Source organism: Brassica oleracea, chromosome C6, assembly GCF_000695525.1.
Source record: "Brassica oleracea var. oleracea cultivar TO1000 chromosome C6, BOL, whole genome shotgun sequence".
Classification (NCBI taxonomy): Eukaryota; Viridiplantae; Streptophyta; class Magnoliopsida; order Brassicales; family Brassicaceae; genus Brassica; species Brassica oleracea.
This window is the reverse complement of record NC_027753.1, coordinates 36,712,654-36,738,392: the sequence shown is the minus strand read 5'-3', so window position 1 is coordinate 36,738,392 and position 25,739 is coordinate 36,712,654. Positions and strand designations below refer to the sequence as shown.

The 25,739-nt window shown below is 40.3% G+C and overlaps 5 protein-coding genes across 9 annotated transcripts; 1 reads left to right on the top strand and 4 right to left on the bottom strand.

The window, feature by feature from the left end:
• Positions 1-3,613: 3,613 nt before the first annotated feature.
• Positions 3,614-5,709, bottom strand: LOC106296262 (UDP-N-acetylglucosamine--N-acetylmuramyl-(pentapeptide) pyrophosphoryl-undecaprenol N-acetylglucosamine transferase). Its single transcript, XM_013732361.1, has 5 exons — positions 5,550-5,709; positions 4,446-5,402; positions 4,231-4,339; positions 4,011-4,146; positions 3,614-3,924 (listed from the first exon to the last, which is right to left on the bottom strand). The coding sequence occupies exons 2-5, from the start codon at positions 5,381-5,383 to the stop codon at positions 3,809-3,811; spliced, it is 1,299 nt and encodes a 432-aa protein (XP_013587815.1). The 5' UTR covers positions 5,384-5,402; positions 5,550-5,709; the 3' UTR covers positions 3,614-3,808.
• Positions 5,710-7,048: 1,339 nt separating this feature from the next.
• Positions 7,049-9,704, top strand: LOC106300720 (ETHYLENE INSENSITIVE 3-like 3 protein). Of its 2 annotated transcripts, none has more exons than XM_013736921.1 (3): positions 7,049-7,287; positions 7,631-9,380; positions 9,465-9,704. In XM_013736921.1, the coding sequence occupies exons 1-2, from the start codon at positions 7,247-7,249 to the stop codon at positions 9,345-9,347; spliced, it is 1,758 nt and encodes a 585-aa protein (XP_013592375.1). In that variant the 5' UTR covers positions 7,049-7,246; the 3' UTR covers positions 9,348-9,380; positions 9,465-9,704. The 2 variants fall into 2 exon arrangements, with proteins under 2 accessions (XP_013592375.1, XP_013592376.1); XM_013736922.1 differs by lacking the exon at positions 7,049-7,287 and adding an exon at positions 7,312-7,449.
• A 302-nt stretch (positions 9,705-10,006) lies between these two features.
• On the bottom strand, positions 10,007-14,279 carry LOC106296777 (suppressor of mec-8 and unc-52 protein homolog 1). Its single transcript, XM_013733007.1, has 16 exons — positions 14,183-14,279; positions 13,591-13,801; positions 13,339-13,491; positions 12,747-12,795; positions 12,396-12,479; positions 12,187-12,290; positions 11,991-12,077; positions 11,855-11,908; positions 11,665-11,760; positions 11,341-11,468; positions 11,123-11,249; positions 10,939-10,998; positions 10,744-10,851; positions 10,547-10,647; positions 10,409-10,460; positions 10,007-10,265 (listed from the first exon to the last, which is right to left on the bottom strand). Exons 1-16 carry the CDS (start codon positions 14,206-14,208, stop codon positions 10,167-10,169), a joined length of 1,539 nt encoding a protein of 512 aa, XP_013588461.1. The 5' UTR covers positions 14,209-14,279; the 3' UTR covers positions 10,007-10,166.
• A 243-nt stretch (positions 14,280-14,522) lies between these two features.
• On the bottom strand, positions 14,523-17,732 carry LOC106300648 (pentatricopeptide repeat-containing protein At1g73710). The gene has a single exon (XM_013736842.1). The coding sequence runs from the start codon at positions 17,629-17,631 to the stop codon at positions 14,686-14,688; it is 2,946 nt and encodes a 981-aa protein (XP_013592296.1). The 5' UTR covers positions 17,632-17,732; the 3' UTR covers positions 14,523-14,685.
• Positions 17,733-22,595: 4,863 nt separating this feature from the next.
• On the bottom strand, positions 22,596-24,718 carry LOC106298716. Of its 4 annotated transcripts, none has more exons than XR_001261534.1 (5): positions 24,260-24,718; positions 23,958-24,103; positions 23,743-23,870; positions 23,269-23,515; positions 22,596-23,127 (listed from the first exon to the last, which is right to left on the bottom strand). XR_001261534.1 is itself a non-coding variant. In XM_013734860.1 (5 exons), exons 2-5 carry the CDS (start codon positions 24,458-24,460, stop codon positions 23,367-23,369), a joined length of 624 nt encoding a protein of 207 aa, XP_013590314.1. In that variant the 5' UTR covers positions 24,461-24,498; positions 24,613-24,700; the 3' UTR covers positions 22,596-23,366. The 4 variants fall into 4 exon arrangements, 2 of the variants coding, with proteins under 2 accessions (XP_013590314.1, XP_013590313.1); XR_001261535.1 differs by having other exon boundaries at positions 22,596-22,898; XM_013734860.1 differs by having other exon boundaries at positions 22,596-23,515; positions 24,260-24,498; positions 24,613-24,700.
• Between the last annotated feature and the right edge of the window lie 1,021 nt (positions 24,719-25,739).

The window sequence follows — 25,739 nt, the reverse complement described above, 5'->3', positions numbered from 1 at the left end:
AGGTCCATGAAGAGGTTAAGAATGGAGTTGGCGGAGGCTCATAAAGAGGAAGAGAGATTTTGGAGACAGGGAAGTAGAGAACAATGGCTGAGGGAAGGAGATCGAAACACATCTTACTTCCACAATGTTGTTAAAGGCAAAAAGATCAGAAGCAACATTCTTATGTTGAAAGATGACTTGGGTGTAGAATATTTTTCAGAAGATGCAAAAGGACATCTAGCGGTGGAATATTTCAAGGAGCTGTTTATGAGTTCAAACCCTGCAGACTTAGAAACTCTATTTGAAGGTTTTCAGAGCCGTGTAACCCCTGCTATGAATGAGGCGATGACAAAAGAGATCACAGATGAGGAAATAAAAGATGCAGCTTTCTTAGTTAAGGGTAGTAGTGCACCGGGGGAGGATGGTATCACCAGGGTTTTCTACAAGAACTACTGGCACATTGTGGGCGCTCAAATCATAGAGGAGGTCCGCAGTTTCTTTCTGACGTCTATCTTACCTGCCGGCTGGAACCACACACAACTTTGCCTCCTTCCTAAGATCACAAAACCAGAGTCTATGAAAGATATGCGTCCCATTAGCCTCTGCTCTGTCCAATACAAGATAGTCTCTAAGCTCCTATCTACAAGATTGAAACCGATCATGGATGCTATCATATCAGATACACAAGGCGCTTTTGTTGCAGGTCGTTTGATCTCAGACAACATAGTGGTAGCACATGAGATGGTGCACAGCTTGCGAACTAAGAAATCGATCAGTGAGCAATACATGGCTGTAAAAACGGACATGTCTAAGGCATATGATCGTGTGGAGTGGAACTTCTTAGAAACACTGATGGAAAGAATGGGTTTTGACCGTCTTTGGGTTTGTTGGGTGATGGCATGTGTAACTACCGTGTCTTATACGATCCTCCTGAACGGAAGAACACATGGATTTTTTAGACCAGAACGTGGGATTAGGCAAGGGGACCCCATGTCTCCTTTCATCTTCATCATGGCAGCTGAAGCACTGGTTAGTGTCTTGAATAAAGCTGAAGAAAAGGGACGTCTGAACGGCATTCAACTTGACAAACATGGTCCAGCGGTTCATCACCTATTGTTTGCCGATGATAGTCTTTTAATGTGCAAAGCGAACCTGTTGGAAAGTATGGAGATCCAACGTTGCCTGAAACTCTATGGAGACGCCTCTAGGCAACAGATAAACCTTGCAAAGTCCTCAATAATCTTTGGTGATAAGGTTGAAGAAGGAATGAAAGCTGATATCAAACAGGTTCTTAAGATTGACAAAGAAGGAGGAGAAGGAACTTATCTTGGCCTTCCTGAAGTATTTAAAGGCTCAAAAAAGCTCATCCTGAACTACATCCGCGAGAAACTCCAGCATAGATTGCACGGATGGTTTGCTAGAACGCTCTCTCACGGAGGTAAAGAGATCCTCTTAAAGTCCATTGGATTGGCGCTACCGATATATGCAATGTCTGTCTACAAACTGCCTAAAGATCTCTGTGTAAAACTCATCTCCGCAATGAGAGAATTCTGGTGGTGCAGTGGAGGTTCTAGGAAGAAAATGCCATGGGTTGCTTGGGACACACTATGCAAGACCAAAGAAGATGGGGGCCTTGGGTTTCATGATATTGGTCGTTTCAACCAAGCCCTTCTTGGTAAACAAGCTTGGAGAGTATTATCGCAGCCTAACTCGTTAATGGCAAGGGTCTTGAAAAGTCGGTATTTCAAGAACTCTTCCTTCTTGGAAGCGAGTATTGGTACACGTCCCTCATTCATCTAGCGTAGTATATTGCACGGCAGGGAGGCTTTGAAGTCAGGTCTACTCCGTGTTATTGGTGATGGTGATCAAACCAATGTCTAGACGTCGAATTGGTTACTTGAGAAAGAAGCTCGTCCTCCTATGTATAAACAGGACAGTACTGTTGACCTTACACTCAAGGTCAGAGACCTCTGGTTTCCAAATACCCAAGTGTGGAATGCACAGAAGGTTTTTGACACTTTTACTGAAGAAGATGCTTTGAAAATACTGACAATCAAGCCATCTCCAAACAGGCAAGATTCAGATGTGTGGGGTTTCACGAAACACGGAACCTACACTACGCAGAGTGCGTATAAAATGCTATCTGTTCTCCATGAAACAAACTCTCCAGACCACCGGCCCTTACCACCAGTGGAAAAACAATTATGGAAGAGCATCTGGAAACTCAAAACTTCTCCAAAAATTAGGTATTTTCTGTGGAGAGCACTGTCAGGAGCTTTAGCGGTAGCCGAGAGACTTCAGTCAAGAGGCCTATACGGTGATGCAACTTGTTAGGCGTGTGGTCAAGAACCGGAATCGATATGCCATATGCTCTTCACATGTCCTACTGCAGTTGAAGCTTGGAGACTAGCAGGCATTCAACCTCCCCCAGCTGGTTTCTCCCGAACCTCTGTTTTTCTTAACCTCCATTTTTTGGTGGCAGCATCTAAAAAGCAGCAGAGTGACCATAGCAACGTAAAAGCTTTTCCTTGGGTTCTTTGGAGTCTTTGGAAAGGGAGGAACGCTCTCATCTTTGAGAGAACCCGCATCACCCCTCAGTCAACGATTGCTAAAGCTCTGGAGGAAACTGAGATTTGGTACCAGCTTCTGTGCAACGATCATCCTCCACACTCAACAATGGCCTCTACCGACGCACCTCTTGGTGCGTGGGAAAAACCTCTGGCTGATGTTGTCAAGTGCAATGTAGGTATGGCTTGGGAAGCACCTGATCATATAAGCGGCTCTAGCTGGATAGTAAGAGATTGCCAAGGACAAGCCTTACACCACAGTCGTCAGGCTCTACGTGGTTGTTCTTCTAAAACGGAATCTGACCTCAGATCCTTACTTTGGGCTGTTCAAGCAATGGGTGACTTGTGTCACAAGAAGGTTTACTTTGAAGCTTCCTCGGTAGAAGTTCGTGAATCCTTACTAAACCCTTACCGATGTCCTTCTCTCTCATCTTTGATCCTGAGAATTCTGAAGCTCCTTTATTGTTTTGAGAAGTGGACGATATGTCATGTGTCGGACCAAAAGAATAAGGTGGCCAAGACAATCGCAGAAAGTGTTATATCTGGCTCCCGTGTTCAATCTTACGTCGCTTCTGGAAGTCCGCGTTGGCTGGCTCCATCAAATGATTCCACAAGACGCCAGAAGTGTTTGACCCCCTTCTATTTAAAAGGTTATTGCCTCAGGCCATTCATAACCTAGTTCCTGATCTTTCTGATCCTTACTTCAAAGTGCCTACTGGTACGATTTAGTTTATGTGTTCTTTTATGTTTTTCTGCTTTTTCTCTATGTCGTTCGTATAACTCAGGGGTTCTCCCTAACTCTCGATCCCTTTGTGGATCCTCTTATATTGAAGTATTCAGTGTTAAAAAAAAATAAGTCCGGTCCAATTTCACTTAGTACGAGACATCTGGTGGCTCTTTTTCTCTATTGCAAGGTTCACAAGTCCAAGTCGGTCCAACAGAAATCAACAATACTTCTTCAAGTGCTCATCAATATATAGATATTTTTTTACACAACACATTTTACATACTTGGGCTTACTCGAGAAGATGGACCGAGGTTATTGATTGAGCTGCTGCGGGAAACTGAATCAAAACTCTTACACGTGAATAACATGTTCGTAAGTCGTTTTTTTACTACTACATTTTGGACCGGTAGATCAATCTCAGAAGTGAGCAAAACTCGTTACTAAACAAAGTTTTGCAAGTCCACAACAGATAAATCACTCATGCCCAAAGACCACGTGGTCTACACACAAATGTTTATTCGTACAAGAATCTAACTTACTTATCTTCTGGTTTGACAATAGAAATAATATGTTTAGCAACATCTAATGCAGCGTCAGGTTTCCCAGCTTTTAACGCCCGCTCACTCATCTCTCTCATCAGCTCTTCATTCCCTATCATTTCGAACCAACTCAATAAGACAATGACGAGGAAGAAGAAAAAAAAACGAAATTTGAAAATAGAGATTGTTCCCAGTTACCTAGAATCTCTTCTATTGCAGCTCGAAGAGTGATCGTATCTAGCTCTTCCTCTGTTATTACCTTTGAGCCAACAATGTCCGCCATCAAAGAAGCACTCCTTTCTTGATCCCCTTCATCAGTATGTGGTGATGGTATCTAACACAAAAATAAAAAACAAAAGAAAAAAATTCACACATAGCCAATCTCTCAGTGAACCAGCTTTACAAAATTTTAACACACCAGAACAGAAGGCTTCCCTAACGCCATGATCTCTGAGCAAGTCATAGCACCAGCTCTCGAGATAACCAAATCTGCTGCCGCATAAGCTACACTTATATTTCTCAAGAACCTAACACCAAAAAAAAAAAAACACATTCTTGAGTTCTAAGTTACTTAGGACAAGATCTAATAACATTTTCAGTAAAAGAAAATTATTCTATAATTTTGTAACTCACGGAGATAGAAAGAGACGAGGATGGCTTCTAACGAGACTATCCATTTCATCAAAAGCCTCGACACCAGTTTGCCAGACGAAGAACCAGTTCTCATGTTCAGACAACAACTGCAAGTAACAGTTAAGCAAAGCTATGTTGATAGCGTTCGCTCCCAAAGACCCGCTAAGCACAAGCACCACTCTCGCGTCCGACACGGCTCCCGCCCACTGTCCGAAGAAGCTCACACGCGCGGCTCCTTTCGACACGTACCGTCTTAAAGCTTGTCTTATCGGGTTCCCGTAGACGACGCATTTAGCGGCGGCGCGTTTGGGGAGGTTGGAGACGGTGCAGTTGAAAGGAGTGAAGATCGTGTGGGCGAATAAAGAGAGGATCCAGTTGGTGGTCCCGGGGATGGAGTCTTGCTCCTGGATCACGAGCTTGAGGCGCATGATCGCGGCGGCGAAGCAGACGGGGAAGGAGGCGTGGCCTCCGGTGCCGACGACGATCTGGGGTTTGAACTCGCGGAGGAGTTTGTAGGACTCGAAGGTGGATTTGATGAGGAGGAGCGGGAAGCGTAGGAAGGAGGCGAAGCAGAGGAAGGGACGAGAGGACGAGTATCCGACGGTGGGGATCGCCGAGAAGTCGAATCCGGCGGAGGGGACGGTCGTGCTCTCCATGCTGTTTGGGAATCCGATGAAGAGGATTTGAGCTAGAGGGTCGGCGGATTTGAGCTCGTCGCCGATGGCTAGCGCCGAGGAGATGTGTCCGGCGGTGCCTCCGGCGGTTATCACAGCTCGTAAGGCGGAGATGTCTTTGTTCTTTGCGGCGGAAGCGTGGTTGATCGGGCGGTCTACAGAGAGGCAGCAGACGGTGGAGGAGGAGAGAGTGAGTCGAGTAGGAACGAGTCTACTCGGAGGGTAAAATTGTAAAGTTAGGGAGAAGAAGGAAGGGATCGCCATAGAAGATCAAGACAAGAAGCTGTAAAGACAAAAGTTCAAGACGAAGGCGAAGATGAAGCTTCGAACTATAAACCATATGAATTAATATGAATAGGTGAGAGACGCAATGTGAATATTATCAGTAGTGAAGAGAGGAAGAAGATGATCGGAGACGACGCGATCTTACGGATCAAAAGAAGAACAACAATGAGGGAGAGATGAGATCCTTGATCATCTCCTTGTCGGTATAATTAAAAGTTTGGAGACTTGTAGTAAGAAAGGTCAACTTCTTTGTACTACTTTCTTTGCTCTGGTTTATTTCCCACGAGGGACATATTGGTACTAGTTTCATTATGTTTGTTAGTTACTCTAAGCCACGTAGTATTCATATGAAGCTTCTTCTTATATCTGGATTAGAATATTCAGAACAAACTAGGGATGGATAGTGATTAAAACTACGAGTAATATTAGAAAAACTATAAATTAGTATTTTCTACGTTTCATTTGAATTGTCAGTGAATACAAATTAAAAAATATTTTTTTTTGTTTATTTTATAAATAAAAACTTTATTAGCTACACAGCTAACCACGTTTCAACCGATAAAAATATATAAAAAAATATAAAAAATTATATGACATATAAGTTAAAAAAATTTGGATTAATATTTTAAAACAACATTTATTTTGAAACGAAAATAATTTTACAACGACAATTAAAAACAAAAAGAAGAATAAAATTATTAGGAGTCATTGTTCTTCGCTAGTTTGGTTTTACAGTTTAAAGGTTTCAAAATCATAATCTTATCTTCCTTTTTTACTGAGTTATATATATCATTATCATGTGGCCTTCAAAAATTTGTAACAAGTGCTTCCATTCCATTTTGCCGATGCTAATCCAGACCAAAACTCAGGTTCTACTACTAATAATAGCCTTTGGGTCCATTTTAGTTTTTATATATGGGGCGCTCCCGGCTTCTCCATGTTAATAGTACTCGGTAAGACAAATACTCTTTTATTTATTTATAGATGACCAGATTAGCTGTATTAAGCCATTAATAAACCAAAATATAAGAAAAATCGCCGCACAGAAAAAAATCAGTCTGTGGGTGGTTTTTGTGGGTCTTAAATGCAAAACTGGTCCCAATGATGCTGCAACTTCCCACTAATCTTTTTGCTTCTCCTTTATACAAATCAACAATCGTGGTTCAGAAAAAAAAATGCACACAAGGCAATTATTACACCAAAACCATCGGATGACGTTAGCGAATAACTCACCAATTCCGTTAAATGCATTTACAAAAACTAAGGTTGATTGGTGTGTCATCACTTCCACCACTTATAATTTTTTTCCATTTCGATTGTGAAATAAAAAGCAAAGAAAAATAGATACATTAGATTCTCTTATCAGCGCATGTTTGTCAGTCAAAATCATTACTCTTCATTGGTGCCAAGACCACCAAATTTTTCTTGTAAAAAAAAAAAAACAAAAGAATATTCATCAGCGATAGAAAGGGAAATAAAAATGTTATCATGATCAAAGTTAAAAAAGCGCCCAGATACAGTAACACAAAAGCAATTTTTTACATTAAAACATAATTAAAGAAACAGAACAAAAGAGAGGAGAAAACAAGTTGGCTTTTGCAACAAAAAAAAGAGAGGTAAAAGTAAAAACAAAAATAAACCACGAACGAAAAAAAAAAAACAAAACACAAATGTGGTCTTTGGGTGTTTGGTCCTTCGCCGTCTAATTGCCTCTTCCCAATTCGCAGCCAGCTTTGAACAACAGGAGAAGAAAGAAACAAAAAACAAAAAAAAGCCCTAAATTTCTTCAAAGACCTTCAATTTCATCGGTTTAGATTCCGAAAAGTTCGATCCTTTTCGAACATGGGTGGGGGCGATCTAGCTTTGTCCGTTGCTGACATCAGGTGAGGAACAATGGATTAAAGTTTCATCAATTTGCTTTCGAGTTTCTCCTTTTTCATGCTGTGAATTTAGGGTTTATTGGTTTACGCTCCTTCCTTATATTGAGATGGATTCGAAACTGATGAAGGGTTTCCTCAAAAAGGTTTCAACTTTAGATACAACAGGTTTGAATTAAAGCTTTAGCATGAACCATAGCTGTTTCATTGCTCTTGAGGTGTTGGAATCGCATGAAAGAGTTAGGCTTTACGTTCAATCTCAATCCTTTGTTTAGCAGCAAAGGTGGAGCCTTTGATCCTTTGTTTATGTTTATTGATTAGCTAAATATCGTAATTGGGATTGTGATAGGATGGAGAATGAGCAGCCTGATGACTTGGCTAGCGATACCGTCGCTGAGATCGATGTGAGTGACGAAGAGATTGATGCAGAAGACTTAGAGAGACGTATGTGGAAAGACCGAGTCAGGCTCAAAAGAATCAAAGAGCGTCAAAAAGGAGATTCTCAAGGACCTCAGGCGAAGGAGCCTCCCAAGAAGATCTCTGACCAAGCGCAGAGGAAGAAGATGTCTAGAGCACAAGACGGTATACTCAAGTACATGCTGAAGCTAATGGAAGTCTGCAAAGTACGCGGCTTTGTGTACGGCATCATACCTGAAAAAGGTAAGCCGGTGAGCGGCTCCTCCGACAATATAAGAGCTTGGTGGAAAGAGAAGGTGAAGTTTGATAAAAACGGTCCTGCAGCGATTGCTAAATACGAAGAGGAGTGTTTGGCGTTTGGGAAGTCAGACGGGAATAGAAACTCGCAGTTTGTGCTTCAAGACTTGCAGGACGCTACTCTAGGGTCTTTGTTGTCTTCTTTGATGCAGCATTGTGATCCTCCGCAGAGGAAGTATCCGTTGGAGAAAGGGACGCCTCCTCCCTGGTGGCCGACGGGGAAGGAAGAGTGGTGGGTGAAGCTCGGCTTGCCGCAGAGCCAGAGTCCTCCTTACAGGAAGCCTCATGATCTCAAGAAGATGTGGAAAGTTGGGGTGTTGACGGCTGTGATTAACCATATGTCTCCTGATATTGCTAAGATCAAGAGGCATGTTCGTCAGTCTAAGTGTTTGCAGGACAAGATGACGGCGAAAGAGAGCGCGATTTGGTTGGCGGTTTTGAACCAGGAGGAGTCGCTTATTCAGCAGCCGAGTAGTGATAATGGGACGTCTAATGTAACTGAGACGCACCGGAGGGGGAATAACGCTGACAGGAGGAAGACTGTGATTAATAGTGATAGTGATTATGATGTTGATGGGACTGAGGAGGCTTCAGGCTCGGTTTCTTCTAAAGACAGTAGAAGAAATCAAGTTCCAGCAGCCACTTCACAACAACCAGTAAGAGATCAAGATAAAGCTGGGAAACATAAGAGAAGGAAAAGACCTAGAATCAGATCCGGAACTCTTAATGTACAAGATGAAGAACAAGTAGAAGCTGAAGGGAGAAATGTTTTACCTGATATGAATCATGTTGAGGCTCCTATGCTAGATTATAACATCAACGGTACTACTAATCACCATGAGGAAGGTGTTTTAGAACCAAACATCTCCTTAGGACCAGAAGAGAACGGTCTGGAACTGGTGGTTCCTGAGTTTGATAGCAACTATACTTATCTTCCTCCTGTTGATGGACAAGCTATGATGCCTGTAGACGAAAGACCAATGCTTTACGGAGCAAACCCCAACCAGGAGCTGCAATTTGGGTCAGGTTATAACTACTATAATACTTCTGCAGTGTTTGTGCATAATCAGGAAGAAGACCTTATCCATACACAGATAGAGATGAACTCACAAGCACCGCCTCACAGCAACGGGTTCGATGGCCAAGGAGGAGTACTTCAACCCCATGGGAATGAAGAGGTGGGTGTAGCAGGAAGAGATATGCCTCCTCAGTTTCAGAGTGACCAAGATAAACTCTTGGACAGTAACATCCTATCTCCATTCAATGACTTGCCGTTTGATAGCAGCACCTTTTACTCTGGGTTTGATTCCTTTGGTGCATTTGATGATGACTACTCATGGTTTGGAGCTTAGTTTCTTAACATTTTTTTGTTGGGAGGTTACATGGTAAGTTTGTGTTACACACCTCTCCATCTTATATATACAATTTTTGTATTAGTTTATAATTTTTTCTGTATTATCTTGTTGCAGGTTCAAAGGAACATGGCTATAGTCTGGCTAGTACAGTTATCATTCTCTCTTTGCTATATTCTTGGTTTTTTTTCTTAGATTTATCCATATGAGAAACAATTATTTTCCTTTTGAATAATTTGCCAGACACTGCTTTTCCCGTTGTAATGTTCTCTAGGGAAAGCAGTTAGTGTATCTTTTGTAAACTAACAATGTGAGTAATTCATCAAGTTAAGAGAATAATTATCTTTGCTTGTTCAATTGCAACTTCTTGTAATAAAGAATATCAGAAGCATGGCATATAGAGACTTCTCTATCACTTAGGATCCTAAGTGTATTCAATATAACATTTTGAAGTGATTTGACCTTTAATGGAACGTTAAATGATTTCAATAAATTGCGGATGTTTAGGTGATTTTTGTTAAACCATTCTAGAATATAAGTATATAACCTAAAACCATGTGATTTAGATTTTAATTTTTTTAATTAAGAAGCTTCAACCAAACCCCCTGAAATCGCTTGAAATAACCATTTTAAGGAAAAATATCAAATAACAGTGTACCTAAATAATAACGACAATTCCTATGTTTATGAAATAATCCTCTGAAGAATAATTTTAGTTTAACATATATCCTATTGGACTTGATACACTCAACTTAAAATCCATAAACTTAAGGAGAAATCATGTAATGAGTCTTGTAAGGTTTGATGATGAGGCACAGCTCAGGCTTTCCACAACTTCATGGTGCAATCTGCACTATAGGTAGCGATGAGGTTTCTATGTGGGTGGTGTGATAAGCCTATCACATCTTTCTCATGCACCTGCCATGAACAGTAACTTTTCAGACACCCAAGTCTAATAAGACTGCAGAATCGATACTAAAACATGTATAAACACAAGTGTCTTCATCTATCTCGTAATTTAATAATGTTACGTCTTTGTGAAATGCAACTTATAAACTTACCATCATAAAATGCTCAAGTCCACCGGTTTGATAGCTGAAGCAGTACAGTTTCCTGCAGGTTAGTGCAGACCAGTGTTAGGTGCAAGCATCAAAACGAAGGAACCATAAAACCATGATAAGAGGGCAGAGTAGTAATACTTGTCTTCACCAAGGCAGTATATCCAATCTCCTTTTGTAGATACACATGCTGCTACAAAATCTCCTCCTTCCCTCTTACCGGATGAGAAACTCTTCACAACCTGCAAAAGGATTTAAAGTAAGCAAACATGTGAATTGACTAATATTTGCCATGACAGATTACACTGATAAGCAGGAGACAGTTTCTCGAAATTCACCTGTCCTTGGAGTGTCATGATGTATATAGATGATGTCTTGTTGCACACAACAATGTGTTCTGTGTTTTTAGGGAACAAATGAACAGAATTGACTGAAGCTTCACTTCCCTAAATTTCAGAAAAGAGCTGACTTAGCCCACAGCAGATCAAAAAGAGTACAAAAAGATGTAAATGAATCTGTAAGACAACACATACTCTTAGTGAGGGTGGCGGCTTGAATGTTTGTAGACAATCTGTCGTCTTTGAATCCCAGACCTGTGCAAGGAAACAAAACAGCTATTACACAAGGGAAGGCAGAATCCAAGTGGAAAACACTGATACTGCCAGCAGTAGGCAGCCAAAAAAAACCAAGAATATACTAATATATACAACAATGTACCTTCACTGTGCAGTCACTGGAGGCAGTGATAACACGGGTTCCATCACTTGTAAAGATGGCATTGTTTACATAAGATGTATGACCCCGGAACTCTTTCAACAATTTCCCAGATTTCAAACCATGGATTCTGCATAATGTAAGGCAAATATATAAAATGTGAATTTAATATTATACTCAACCAGACGCATGCAAAAAGATGAGGATGTATGTAATAAAACCTTGCAGTGTGGTCAAAGGAGGTACTTAGCAATTGAGTTCCATCCCGAGAGAATGTTAGACTTGTAACTCCTTCGGAATGTGCACGCTCAAGACGACGGAAGCATAGACCAGTCCTAATACGCCAAACCTGTAAAAGTTGAATGCATTAAAGTTTTTAGTTTCCTCTTGTTGTATAAAATGAGAATTCATATCGGGCTAATAAGTGGAAGAAGGATGTCTACCAAACTGCTGCTAACAGTCTCTCTCTCTCTCCAGAGAGAGAACCATATAATGAAAAAAAAGTAAAACTCAACTGTAAGAAAATATATACAGATGGAATTTACCTTAATCTTTCCATCTTGTGAGCCAGATGCAAGCATCTCTGAATCTTTGCTAAAGTCTATACAAAGGACAGCCTCGTCATGCATCATGAAAGTTTCCTGTCACAGACGAGATACTTAGTACTTTAGGAGTTTCATGGGAAAATAAATTTTAAATTAAAATAAAAAGTGAAAAGTAGTCAAAAGAGCTTACTTCAGCTTGATATTGCAAATCCTTCTTCAGCTTCCCACTTATGTAATCCCATACCTGTAATGTTTTTTTGAAGTCTGAGTTAAGACTGCTAAGACATATACAATCATACAAACAGATACCATGGTATCATACTCACCTCGATAAAACCATCAACAGAAGACGATACAAGAAACTGTCCATCTGGTGAGAACCTAGCACATTCGGCATGACTCTTTGTACCAAACTGTAACATCATATGAAACGAGATATGCAAATCAGAAAAGAACGTAACTGGCTGAGAAATAGGGCATTGAGTTAAACAAGCTATTAAAGTTGATGTGATCAATATGAACCTTTATTGTATGATTAAGAGTAGTAGGATATGTGTCTTCCACATCTTGTTTCATAGCTGCCGTTCCACGGAAGAGGTCAAACTGAGTTCCTGGAGGGAGTAGTCCTGACACATACACAAGTATAGGTATTTTTTAAGAAATGAGTATAGATATCTTTTTCCCATTGTTAAATCATCTCGATGTTCTAGCATGCATTGATAAATGCTCACCTTGATGCTGTTGCCACTTTAAAGCCTGGCCTACCAAAGCCATTAACCGTGAAGGGGGTACCACAGTAACCTCGGCAGCCACAGCTGACAGAGGAGAAAAAAAAGACAATTAGTAAACCTTGAGTAGAAACTGAGTCAAGAGAAAGAAAAAAAAATTCATAGCCAATAAACAGAGTATAAGTTCTCGTCATAAACGTTTTTTCATGTCATAAAGTACTCTTAGCCTGCCTAGAGAGAAACTTCCAGAACATCACTTGGTTCCTTCAGGTGATTGATCCCAAATAACTTAGTAAAAAGAAAAAAAAATGAAGAAAGACTGTTCTCTTAAAAAATAAAGAAGAAATGGCCAACCTTGAGCAATCTGTGCACGCTTTCTTTCTTTAGTTGAGTCTCCATAAGCCTAACAAACAATTGTAACATTGTAATGTCAGCAAAATATGATTTTTGAATAGACAAGGAAATGACTACATGAAAGCAACCGCTCTCTATACAAAACATGAACAATGACTAGGAGACCCTGCACCTCAAAGAAAAAACAGGTAAAAAGTCCAAACCCATCAACATGTAAAAGAGGTAGTGAAATGGAAAGATACTACTGTACTAACAAACACAGAACATGTGTTACAGTTTGAGAACCTTATCTAGAAACAAATTCATAGCTAACCGATGTTAAGCTCACAGGTTATACTTATGACTTAAAAGGATATCAACACTCACACATACGAAACAAAACAGAGTACAGAGAAGCAAGTGATATACAATTTCTAAGTAGATATACCAACATTGTTTGTGACAATATTTATATATATGTATACAAAGTTACAAAGATTGCTTAAAGCGCTGAATAGTAGGAGACAGCCATGCTTATGTGACAATAACAACCACATAAGAAACAGTCAATATGACATTTAATAATAGTCAAGCAACAATAAAGCTCCCATACCTCATGCGGATCAAAGTAGCTTCTGACAAGAAGATGCTCCATCCGCAAATATCTTTCTGGTTCCTCCTGCTTCATGACACCCATCACCTGAGTTTGCCTCAAAATAGCTCGGGCAGTGTCCAACTCTCGAAGTTCTATCATCTCCAACACAATCTGAAAATAAATTAAATTTCCATGAGAAGTAGACTTGCTATGAAAGTCATTAGTTTATACAACACATTGATAAATTCCGCAAAGAGAAGAGAAAGAAACCTGTTCATAAAGGTCTTCAAGTTTATTCCTGGGAAGCTTAAGCTGAGACACTTGAGGAAGTACAGAGTCCCACCTCCCACTATTAATATCAGAAACAAACGTCTCGACGCTGTCTACTGTGTTTAGAGAAACCTGACACTCGCTCTGTAGTGTCTGGAACGTCTGATTCAAGGAGTTCTCTTTGCAGAACTGAAGCACAATCTTTATTACACTTGAGATACAAACCACACAGCAGAGCTTCGTTAGTGAACCCCGCGTTACCATTATCGCAAAATCACAATGTTCTTCACACAGAATAGCTAAACAGTACTGTTACTGAATAAATTCACTATCATTAACTAGAAAAGAGAGTAACTTTTCCAAAGAACAATTATCTCCTTCAGATGAGCAGCTACGAAAGGAGTCCAAAGATATTAGCTTTTAGAACAGCCTTTCTTATGGGTAGATTCAAAAATCGTTACTTTGGTACAAGGAGGTTTTCTCTAAACGTTTTAACCTAAAAGATCCATCTGAGCATTCGTAGACGATGATTCTAGGAGCACAGCAACTGCGACTATAGAGATAACCATAGCAATGAGAGGAGAAAGCTTACTCTCGAGCTTCGATTTCGAGCGCCATAGTCAGTCGTAGTGCTTCTTTTTTCCGCCGGAGACGCCAAGGAGTTGAGCAGAGGATACGCACGAAGGAGTTTTAACTTTTAATTGGGTTTTTAATTCAACTTAACAATTAAAACAAAGTAACGGGTCAAACTTAAAATATTCAGAAATACTGGGGTAACTTTATAAATATCTTTAACCTTTTATTAAAAAAAAAAATTCTTACTTTTTTTTACTAGCAGCACCACCTGACTTGTGAAAATACATTATGATGATGTTGATGATTTCGTGTGAATTTTTCTCTATTAATCCTGTATCAAAACAAAGGCCAGAAACTTGTTTCGATGACATAGTGCTTGCTTCTATAGATTTGATTTGTTCTTTACTACAAACAGTTTAAGATTCACATTGCACATTTCCTTTTTTGGCTTCTAAGAAAACTATACATATTCATTCTATCTTCTTCAATCTTTTACTACACATAACGTGTGGCTACACTTCAAAATTCATCGTCTTCTTCGGATTCGTCTTCTTCTTCTTCCCCTTCTCCAGATATCGAACTATACTCCTCCTCTTGACCATCTTCAAAAGCAATGCTCATCTCTTTCTTCACCACATCAGCCAAATCCTGCCTATTCGCACTTACATAAGCATCCCTCACCGCTCTAAACAACGACTGGTTCGCTTCAATCTCCCCAAACGTTATCCATCCATGCACCCTCTTCACCCCCTCCACCATCCCTGCTCTCCCGTACACCCCAACAAGGTACGCCTGCGTGACGATATCCGGCTTCAACCCCTTCTCCTGCATCCTCATATACGCCTTCAAAGCCATATCAACTTCTCCCGACGCACCGTAAGCGTATATCACCGCGTTGTACGCGTAATGCTCCAGAGGGATCTCATCTCTCGTGACCTCTTTACACGAGTCCATCGCGTAGGCATACAACCCCATGGCTGAGAACAACGTTGCAGTGATCGCCGACGTGGCGAGCGGTTTACCTTCGTTGTAAGCGGCCTGCAGCTGCTCCACCGCCTCCCTCGGCACGCCGCCTTTCTTCAGCAGAGTGAACACCGTCTTGAACGTTCCCCAGTCCAGGGAGAGCTTTCTCTCCACCAGCATCTCGCGGAACAGCTCGCAGCACTCGCGCAGCTGCCCGTCGGCTGCGTAGCAAGCCATCACCTGGTTAAACGAAACGCTGTCGTTTAGTAAACCGGACTCCCTCATCTCCTCAGCCACTTCTATGGCTTCATCAAGCATCCCCATCCCTTTGTACAAGTACATCATCGTGGCGAACGTGATCACGTCGCACGTGCCTTTCTCTCTAAGATCGTTGAAAATGGTTTCCGCCTCTGACACCATGCCGAGCTCCGCGCAGAGGCTCAGCATGCTGTTGGAGGCAGCAACATCAGGACCACCACCTTCTGAATCCTTTTTCATCCTGTCATAAACTCTCCTAGCTTCTTCGAGACACCCTACTTTACTATAAGCTTTGATAAGTGACGTTAAAACAATATGATTAGACTTAACACCGTCCTCTTCCATCGTTTTAAAGTACTGAATCGCTTCTTCCACCATCCCACTCTCAGCAAATCCGTTAATCAACGAACCGTAAACAACCTCGTTCGGCTTCACACCTGCTTTCCTCATCCCCTCGTAGACGTCAACAGCGTCAGACATCAGTCCAAGCCGGACGTAGCTAGCGATCAAAGAAGAAAAGGTCTTGCACCCCGGTTTACACCCCGAATCCACCATCTCGGACAAGACCCTCTGAGCTTCATCAACCAAGTCAGCCCCGGAGAGCATCTGCACAAGGGAGTTGTAAGTGCACTCATCAGGCCAAGTTCCTTGATTCTTCATCCCTTTGAATAAAGAAAGCGCTTTCTCGTGAAGCTTCGCCATACCATAAGCTTTAATCATCACGTTATACACCAAAACATCGTTCATCACGCTCCTCCTCTTCCCGTAGAACACGCTCTCCGCTTCAACCCACAGCCCCTTCTCAGCGTAGACATCGATAACCGCCGCGAGCGTGGTCGAGGAAAGCACGCAGTCCAGCTGAAACCTCTCGAACAGAGCTTTCGCTTTCCCTATCATCCCTTCGTTAACATACATTTCCATAATAACAGGAACAGAATGCTCATCGACTCGAATACTATTCATATACATCTCAGACAACACATCTTCAACCTCCGCAACCATCTTCCTCTGACATAATACATGAAGAACAGCTCGGTGAGTCACGGTATCAGGAAACAGCCCCACTCTCCTGATCTTCCTATAGTATCTAAGCCCCGCCTCGATGTCTCCAGAACCAGCGTGAAGAGTTAAAAGAATGTTATACGTCTTGGTATCAGCGTTAACTCCTTTCTCCTCCATCTTCTTTAACAAAGCTTCAGCCTCAGACAAACGCCCGTGAGTCCCGCAGATATGAATCATCGTGTTAAACGTCACCGTATCAACAGCAACTCCGGACTTCAGCATCTCGGAGAAGAGGCTAGCCGCATCCTCTAACCTCCCCGCCTTCCCGTATAAATCAATCAACGCGTTGAACGTCGAAGTCAGCCTCGGCTTCCTCCTCGGGGAAGAAGAAGAGTCGGACCTTCTCTCAACGGGCCCCCTCGCACCGACCTTGAAAAGCTCCATGGACAAGAACTGCTTCAAGTTCATAGGATCATCATCATCATCATCAATAGAGTCCAAATCAAGAACCACACGGCCCTCGCACCAACCTTTAAAGAACCTATCCGCGGGTTCGAACTCGTTAGAGTTTTTCAAAACTCTTACAACAGTAGCCATGGTGACCTCGTCGGGGAAGTGCATCCTCTGCTCCATGTGTTTGATCCATAAAAGAGCTTCCTTTACGAGGCCCGCTCTGCCGTAGACGTCGACGAGCATCCCGTAGGTGTTGTTGGTGGGCAAGACGCCGCTGCGAGACATCTCGATCCAGCAGAGGCGGAGCTCGTCCCATTTGGCGGCTCTCCCCAGGGCGCGGAGGACGATGTTGTAGTGGATGACGTTGGGGGAGTAGCCTTGGTGGTGGCGTTGGAAGAAGCGGAAGACGCGGAGGGTTAGGTCCCAGCGGGTTTGTTCCTTGAGGAGGACGGTTTGTTCTTTGGGGGTTAGGTTGAGGCAGAGGGAGGTTAGAGTTGTTTCGATGTCGGCGGAGGAGGAGAGGGAGCGGAGGATGGATGGGATGACGCCGCCGTAGCGGCGGCGGTGGGAGCTAGAATTAGGTTTAGAGCATCTTGGTGGAGATGAAGAAGAAGAGGAGCAGTGGAGTTGGAAGCGAGTGGAGAGCTTAGGAGAGAAGTTCCAAGGAAGTGAGAGTGGAAGAGGAGGAGAGGGAGAGGGAGAGACCCTAGAACGGGATGTAAGGAAGGAGGAAGAGGAAGGTACGTCTCTTGAGGAAGTGTAGTGACGATAACAGTTTGAGTGAAGCATGTCTCTGCTCAAAGGATTAGTCTAAAATCTTAGGGTTTTTAAGATTCTCTCCCATCCCTCCTCCTCTGCTTCCATTACAGAACATATCGGCGCGTGACGAGGACGCGATGGCAACTGTGTAAAAATACGTAAAACATTGGGCCTGGGCCGAAAAGAGGATTGGGCCTGGGCTGCAAATAATGGTGCATATATAATATGTCTATCCTCATCATTTCCAAACTCCTTGATGAACGTATTTCGTTTAACATGAATCTGTTTGATTTTGCGGCTGTGTGTGTATGTATATATTGTTCAGGAGTGGTTCTTGGACGGTCAGGGGGGCCAAGAAGATATGGGCATATGTAACACTTGCATCCTACTATTTAATTGGAATTCGTTTTTAAGATTCTCTCCCATCCCTCCTCCTCTGCTTCTTCCATTACAGAACATATCGGCGCGTGACGAGGACGCGATGGCAACTGTGTAAATACGTAAAAACGATTGGGTCTGGGCCGAAAAAACGAATTGGGCCTGGGCTGCAAATAATGAAGCTGAAGTTGTAAACTGTGTAGAAACAATGGTGCTTGTATAATAGCTATCCTCATCATTTCCAAACTCCTTGATGGTCTTAATGCCCATTCTTGATCTTCTCTTTAATCACTGTTTTTCGTTTAACATGAATCTGTTTGATTTTGCGGCTGTGTGTGTATGTATATATTGTTCAGGAATGGTTCTTGGACGGTCAGGGGGCGGAAGATAGGGGCATATGCAGGGCCGTGCCTGACTATAGGCTGATCAAGCACATGCTTGGGGCCCTGCTGTGTATAACTATTTTAAGGGCCAATTTTTTTAACAAAGTGTGGTTAGTTCTACAGGTTTTTGTCCAATTCTTTCCTACAAAGGGTTGGGGGTTCAATTGTTTGCCCCATAAATTTTAATTTTTTTCTATGATAAGTAATTGAAGGGCCAAAAATATATTTTGTGTTTGGGGGCCCAAAAAAGTCAAGCACGGCCCTGGGCATATGTGACACTTTTGCACCTACTATTTTATTGGAATTCGGACAGCAATTTTGTTGGGGTTCGTGGGTTTTTTTTTCTTTTTTGTTGGGGGTTCGTGTTAGAGATTGGACTGGTGGTAAGGAGACTTTACGTGATCACAAAGTTTGATACATGGATCTTCTTTTTAGTTAGCATATTTGAATGATTTATAGTGTGTGTGTTAGATTCTTTGACTAGGAGATTTCATTAGACCAAGTGCAAATGGGCTATTAAAATATTAATTCAACAGTTAACCAGATGCAGAGGCAGTGGTGTGTTTAATCATACTAGAGATTTTTCCGCGTTACGCGCGGATTATTTACTCTAATATTTTGTAAAATATTTTTTTTTTTTTGCAAATGATATTTTGTAAAATATTACGCCGAACAAACCACTTAACTTAAACAATAGAGAAAAATAGAAACGGTTGGGTGTTTTTCTTTTTCTTCGCTAAACTCCACCTAGATCTCAATTTTAGTGATTTCATATTGCGTTTGATTAGCTCTTTTTTTTCTGAAAAAGGGCATAATTTGAGTAGCTTTATTTATCTAATATTTTTCTGTGAAGATTCTATATAGTTATTGACTTTTTGATGTATAATCTTGTTCATGTTATGCGAGTAATAACTTTCTTTCGTTGTTTTTCAAATACTATATTATAAATTTCGTACATGGCAATTTAATTTGTGCAGACTTTTTTCTTGAAATTTATAGATTTTAATTAATGTTTTTACTAAGATAACTTTGTGTTTTTCGGTCTTTGATGCTCTCTTATTGTTTGAAATTAGTTGTTTGGCCATTTCATATAGATAAACATACAAATGTCGAATTGCAATAATTTATAAGATGAAAGGGTTATTATAGGTTATTATTTTGTTTGTATTTTTATTTATTTTATTATGTGTACCTAGTCAGAAAAAAAAACTTATCACAACTTTTGTTTTTGCTTTGGATTCACAGATATAATCTTGAGAAATTAGAACGAATGTACACGAATTTTTACGGAATAAGGCGGATACCACCCTACATAGACATTTGTTTTTAATACCTTTATACCCCTATAACTTAACAACCCACCATATCGTCTACACTGCACACTGTCAGAAGATATATATATCTCAGCATATTACACGGCATGTATCTAGAAGACTCCGAACCTCTTAAAATAAAGTGAATAAAACATTGCAAAAAGAATGACAGAGAGGGGCAAGTGAAAAATCATCTTTTACAAACGAATTTTCAGTTTAATCTTCTCGAAACTATTACTGCTCTAGAGAAACCACAATCTAAGAGCTAGAGATCAACACCATGGAGCACACGCAACAACCAGAGCGGATGTTCCCGGCCAGTGAAGAACCCGGCCGGTGAAGAATCTATAATAGACGCTCTAGATCCAGGAGGTTGAATTCATGCGATCCAACTCGTATTTATGGCGGCGTTCCACATATAAGAGAGGTCGTCACCCCCGCAGAACCCGTTGTGGTAATTGACTCTGATTGTGACTCAGAATCCGGAGATTACGAATCTCAAGCCGACGAAGCAGAGGAGTGGGAGGCCCCCATTGCAACACCTACGGTTGTAAGGTACTGTGTAAACCATGTACACGTCAGAGATCTGGATGAAGAATGCAAGGTAAGACAATAGATTTCTCCCGGTCAGGGTATGCGACAACCTTATTTGTGTCGGCCAACAAATAAAGTAGCTGCTATTTGTTACGGACTTAGGAATGGTTAGACGCTAAAATAGAACATGCCTGCTAAAATACAAATTAGCAGTTATGTTGCTTGCTAATGAGTTGATAACTACTCCTAGAACCCGTTAACGAAACATGTAGAGGTAACTGATGTTTTCTTAGCATGTCAGTCCGTTCGTTAGCTTTCAACAACTTGTGTTAGGTGCTAATTCACAAGTGTTAGGTGCACTATAACCGCTGTGTTTGCTAACTTGATTGTGCGTTGTAAACATCTTTCTTGGAAGGCACCCACATACATTACCTATTTAGTTGTGACTAAATTACTCCTCCCCTTGAAAATACTGCAGGTAGACGTTATCTGGATGGTTGTGGACGCAACTCATTCTCCAGAAGATTTTGACATGGAAGATGAGGTCGAAGATGAGGCCGTTGATAGCCTTGTACGACTAATTGACCAAGGTCACGTGCTCAACAAGTCAATGTCCGTTACCAGTTATTCTTATATGCGACAAGTTTAATTAGTAGCTATACAAAACTGTAAACGATACTCTTGATTGCATACGCTTTCTCGTCCTGTTCCTATATACCATTGACCTTAACATATATCTTTACTGTTTCCATTAACAATTACTCGCTACCAGTGATTCTTATCAGTGACGAGTGTGATTAGTAGTTATATACAACTGAAAACGATATCTCATTATTTGAATATGCCTTCTCATCATGTTCCCATATACCATAACCCTCAACATATATCTTTACTGTTTCCATTTACAATTACTCACCACCAATTATTTTTATCAGTGACAAGTTTAATTAGTAGTTATGCACAACCGGAACTTGTTCGCCAAAGCATAGAGAGACATGTGAGTCTTGAAAGCCGATTGATCCATGAAAACCTGCCTCACAAACAGATGCTTCTCTGCTTCCTCTTAGTCTTTGGAATCTGTTAAAATGCAAGAGTACCCGTTACTAAACAATCATAACAGCTAAATACACATATTCACACCGGATTACATATAATGCATTTGTTGTTAACAGTTCCTAGTCAATCACAACAACCAACATGTACTAGTATCAGTTACTACTCAAATGTAACGGTTAACACTCTAACCATCACTATCTTCATCTGTTCTGTTCGCATCAGGAATAGGATCGGGAAAGTTTGGGTTCGACATTAGAGGACTATGTCGTCCGCTCGTGTAGCTCCGCTTCTTATTACCTTCGTTTTCATTACACACTTTCTCCTTGTCCTTTATAATGTACTCAAGTATGGAAGATGCCTCCTCGCCGCTGGGGCTCAACTGTTTCGAATGTAATTCCAGAACCCCCATTAAATACACCAACGAAAACCCTTAAGATTTCGGGGTAACCTCTAAATCCATCCATTATACGCTACACAGAGATTTCCGCAGGATTCTCCTTAGCTCCCGATGGTACTTTGCACAATAACCAATCAAAATTAGTTGAGGCGGATAATAGCCAAAAATTTATATCGGAATAGAATCATAGGTTTGTACTTGCCAAATCGCGACCTGTTCACCTTTTTGCCTCGCCTTTGCAAACGGTAGGGGCATTTCGGGGATAATGAACGCAAAAATGTACGGATTCAACTAGTTCTTTTTGCAAACGGGTACTTACTTAATTCCCTAACGATTTGGGTATATTGGCCCAATTGTCCCTATATTCTTTACATTATGGATATTCTTTTATAATATTTGATTAGCTTTGTTTGATAAAAAAAACTTCTTTTATTTTAAAAAGGAATAAACAAAAAAAAGGATGACAGAAAAAATAAACTAAAAATTATTTTAGAATATTACCTAGTTGTATGTGTTTTGAGTAGCTAAACATAACAGCAGTTGAGTAGTTAACTATAAGTTTAAACCAAAATATGTATGAAGGATTTTTCAAAAAAAAAAATGTATGAAGGAATCTTAGTAACATTTTCCTTACCGAAAGTATTATTGTTATTTGCGTTATCTGAATTATATATTGGATGTTAGCCTGAATTTCATATCATTTGAACGTACACAATATTTGAGACTTCAGAATTTTCATCGTCCAAATTTTTTTTGTGTTGATCTATGATAAAATTATTCAATTGCTCTTGTAATTGTACAAAAGTTAATTATAACTCCTAACCCTAAGCTGTTTGACAACGGTTTGATCCATGCTCGGTCAGCATAAGCCGTAATGTTCTGCAAGTGTTGCAGCCTCGGTGTTTTACAGTATCTACCAAGAAAAATGTGTCTAGGATTGTTCTCGGTAGAATCAAAATCACCACCCAATTTTTCATTATAACTTTCAGCAGGAAGCAGCTTGACTCTGTCAACACGTTCAATTAAGTAATCACCGAATCCTGGGGAAGAAGGGAGTATTGTTATTCCTTCCCTCGTCGAATGTTGTACGAAATCCTCATTCTTCTTAAATTTATTATGCTTCATGTGGCTTGAAGAATAGTAATCCAGCCTTTCAATGTTAATTGGTTTTCTCCAGCGGTTCGTGTCCTTGTGGTATGTATAGAATAGTAATCATGCCTTTCAACTGGTGTCCTCCTGCCAACCAAAGACTGACATCACATGTTTTTTGACACTTGTGGTTATGCGACAAAATAATTAATCATAAGATGAACGATGGAGATTTTCCCTTAAACAAACAATGTAAAATCATATGAAAATTAGACCGTAAGGAGACTTAGCACTGTTCCACAGTCCACTTCCAAAACTAAGAAAATCAGCTCATCCATGCATTGGACGTCCCTAACCCGCAGTGGCCAGTCTCTTACTTTGAATCACAAAGATTTTCATGCGTAAGTGCAACATATTTTTGTGAAAATCTCACTCTCAAACTATGCAACAACTGAGTTTAGAATGTAAGAACAATTTATCCAAGATTCAGAAAGAGAATGCAAGTGAACAAATATACCTATTGTGAACCTTTATGCTAAGAATAAACTTGAGCAATCTTTCTGAAACAAAGCTACCATAGCCAAAGGAGTATCTATTGTGTTCTGAAGTAATATATCAGAATAACACTTGACTTGAAAAATACATGTGGCAGCATAGCACGCATGACCCATTACACAAATTGGGCAACACTGGTATCCACACCTCCATCTCCCGATACAACTTCACCGTCCAAAATCCCAAAGCATCTCTTGTAATGGGTATTCCTGCAAGCAAATATTATGTGGTAATTATTTGTAAATAGTAATATTACCTGAGTGGAAAATCGAGTGTAAATTATTATGATTATGCTCAATAATAAATTGCTTGCAATACATATCCATTTGATATAAATGTTCTGTTTACAAATATCAAAAGAGCACCTGCAAGAACTGAAAGAGATGAAGAACTATTTAAAAAAAAAAATACATGAAAGCAGGGGACTAAGACTTACTGGAGTGTACATGTAAGAGAATGAATAACCCAGCTCCTACATGCAGCAGTAATGAAAATGTAAACCCATATCTTCTTATCTCAGCTACAACCGATAAGTGAAAAAACAACAAATCAAGCATCGAATATCTGAAGGGAAATCACAACATACGTTAGCAACAGTTGGTTTTCAATAATCTGAGGAAAACATGATATATAAGCAGAGAAGATCCTTACGTTGGTGATTTGCTTGAGATGTCGTTAACAGTGAAATAAAGGAGATGAATCAGACCGAGGGTCTGGATCTTCTCACGAATCATATCATGTGTTCGTGGAGCTGTAAACATAGTTTTGACTTTCGTCTTTACATCATTCTCACTAACCTGTAAACACAATAAGAACATGTAAACCAAGATCTATATCATGGAATCTTAAACGATGGTGAAACTACAATCCAATATGTTGACGAAATTATTGAACCCAGAAATGGTATCAATGGAGGATGAACACTGATGTAGAGTTAAAAGTTAAAATCTTACGTATATAGATTGGATAGGCTTGAGATCCACGACTTGGATGACAATATCAGATCGATTCGAAGACGAAACAAAGGATAGGTTTGATAGGGTCACCGAGTTCTGCGTTCTCTCTCGGGTGAAAACGTTCGGTTTGTGCTTTAACTGAAATGGAAACCCTAAAGGTATGTGCTTGTGGGCGATTGAATAGCTTATAGTTGACATGAAGAGGAAAGGATTTTGTAAAGGTAGTAAATGAGATTCTGCAAAGGAGTTTATATAAAGCGAAGAACAATGGGAGTCAGAACGCTAACATCTCTAACTTGTAAGGAAGGAGTAATGAAGGTTATTAATGTGAAAGAGTGGGTCAACTTAACTCCAACGTAACTGTGATTTTCAGAGACAACATAAATTTCGATCTAAAAATGGTGAAGATGAAGTGGATTCTGGAGAGTCGCGCTTTGCCAAGCAATGGATTCGTATGGAAGTGGGCCACATCGACTCAGATACATAAATATTGGCGTGGTTCAGACCCGGAAATAAGTGATGTGGCAGAAAGACAATCTCTGATTGGCCTGAATTTTCAATCCGACGTGGACGCGTTTAGAAGGCTTGATATCTTGCTTTTAGTATTGTTAGATATTTAAAATGACCTGGCACACAACTAGCTGAAAAAATTAAACTCGTTGAAAAGGAGAGAGACAGTCCGATGTGGCGTAGTTATGACGACTTTTCTTTGATTGGCTGTGTTTTAGTTTTTTTTTTCTACTACATTATTTGATTCAATTATTGTATATTAAAATATTTATTTTTAAAAAAAATTATATCAAAATTTATCATTTTTCATATTCTATAAATAGAGACTTGTTTCATTAGATTTGGACACAGAAAAAAAAATCATCTTTAGCCTCTCATAACTCTAGTTTCAATATTTTTCTATCTTCTTTGAAAAAATGGATTCCAACCAAAACTCTTCTAATAATATCCAAAACCCTTCAAACAACCCTTTTAACTATCTGATATACCATGGATTTGACTCATTTTCATCCATGGTATATAAGTATCTTACTATCTATATATTATATATTCTATCATATTAGGTATGTTTTCAGGTTCATGAGTAACTTGGAGTAAAATAATGATTATGGAGCATTTAGGAGCTTAAAATAGGTTGACCATTAGAGGTCGATACGAAGAAGAAGCAATCGTTCGATGCACATCCAGTGCCGTCGATCGCTACAGAAGAGAAGCCACGACGATTGAAGATTATGATCGATCGATGTACATCCTGTACCATCGATCGATGTCGAGACGCGAGATGTGCGACTTGGTTCCAGCCGACTTTAAACCCAAAGCTTTACCAAATTACAAGATTACCCCTGACGAGCTTTTAACCTAATATTTATATACTTGCCTAACTGTTAGGAGGCAAGAGAGCTTTTGGCCACCATTGTATTCTTATTTTCAGCAGAGAGTTTTAGGAGAGAAAATCATAGAGAGATTT

Coding starts and splice junctions, on each gene's coding strand:
- LOC106296777 (XM_013733007.1), bottom strand. CDS start 14,208: ATGGCGCTCGAAATCGAAGCTCGAGA. Junction 12,291..12,395: donor AAAGTGGCAACAGCATCAAG/GTGAGCATTTAT, acceptor TGTATGTGTCAG/GACTACTCCCTCCAGGAACT. Junction 11,250..11,340: donor TCCTTTGACCACACTGCAAG/GTTTTATTACAT, acceptor TACATTATGCAG/AATCCATGGTTTGAAATCTG.
- LOC106296262 (XM_013732361.1), bottom strand. CDS start 5,383: ATGGCGATCCCTTCCTTCTTCTCCCTAACTTTACAATTTTACCCTCCG. Junction 4,340..4,445: donor CCTCGTCTCTTTCTATCTCC/GTGAGTTACAAA, acceptor TTTTGGTGTTAG/GTTCTTGAGAAATATAAGTG. Junction 4,147..4,230: donor TAGGGAAGCCTTCTGTTCTG/GTGTGTTAAAAT, acceptor TTTTTGTGTTAG/ATACCATCACCACATACTGA.
- LOC106300720 (XM_013736921.1), top strand. CDS start 7,247: ATGGGTGGGGGCGATCTAGCTTTGTCCGTTGCTGACATCAG. Junction 7,288..7,630: donor TTGTCCGTTGCTGACATCAG/GTGAGGAACAAT, acceptor GGATTGTGATAG/GATGGAGAATGAGCAGCCTG.
- LOC106298716 (XM_013734859.1), bottom strand. CDS start 24,460: ATGTCAACTATAAGCTATTCAATCGCCCACAAGCACATACCTTTAGGG. Junction 24,104..24,259: donor AGCCTATCCAATCTATATAC/GTAAGATTTTAA, acceptor TTGTGTTTACAG/GTTAGTGAGAATGATGTAAA. Junction 23,871..23,957: donor ATCTCAAGCAAATCACCAAC/GTAAGGATCTTC, acceptor ATTTCCCTTCAG/ATATTCGATGCTTGATTTGT.
- LOC106300648 (XM_013736842.1), bottom strand. CDS start 17,631: ATGCTTCACTCAAACTGTTATCGTCACTACACTTCCTCAAGAGACGTA.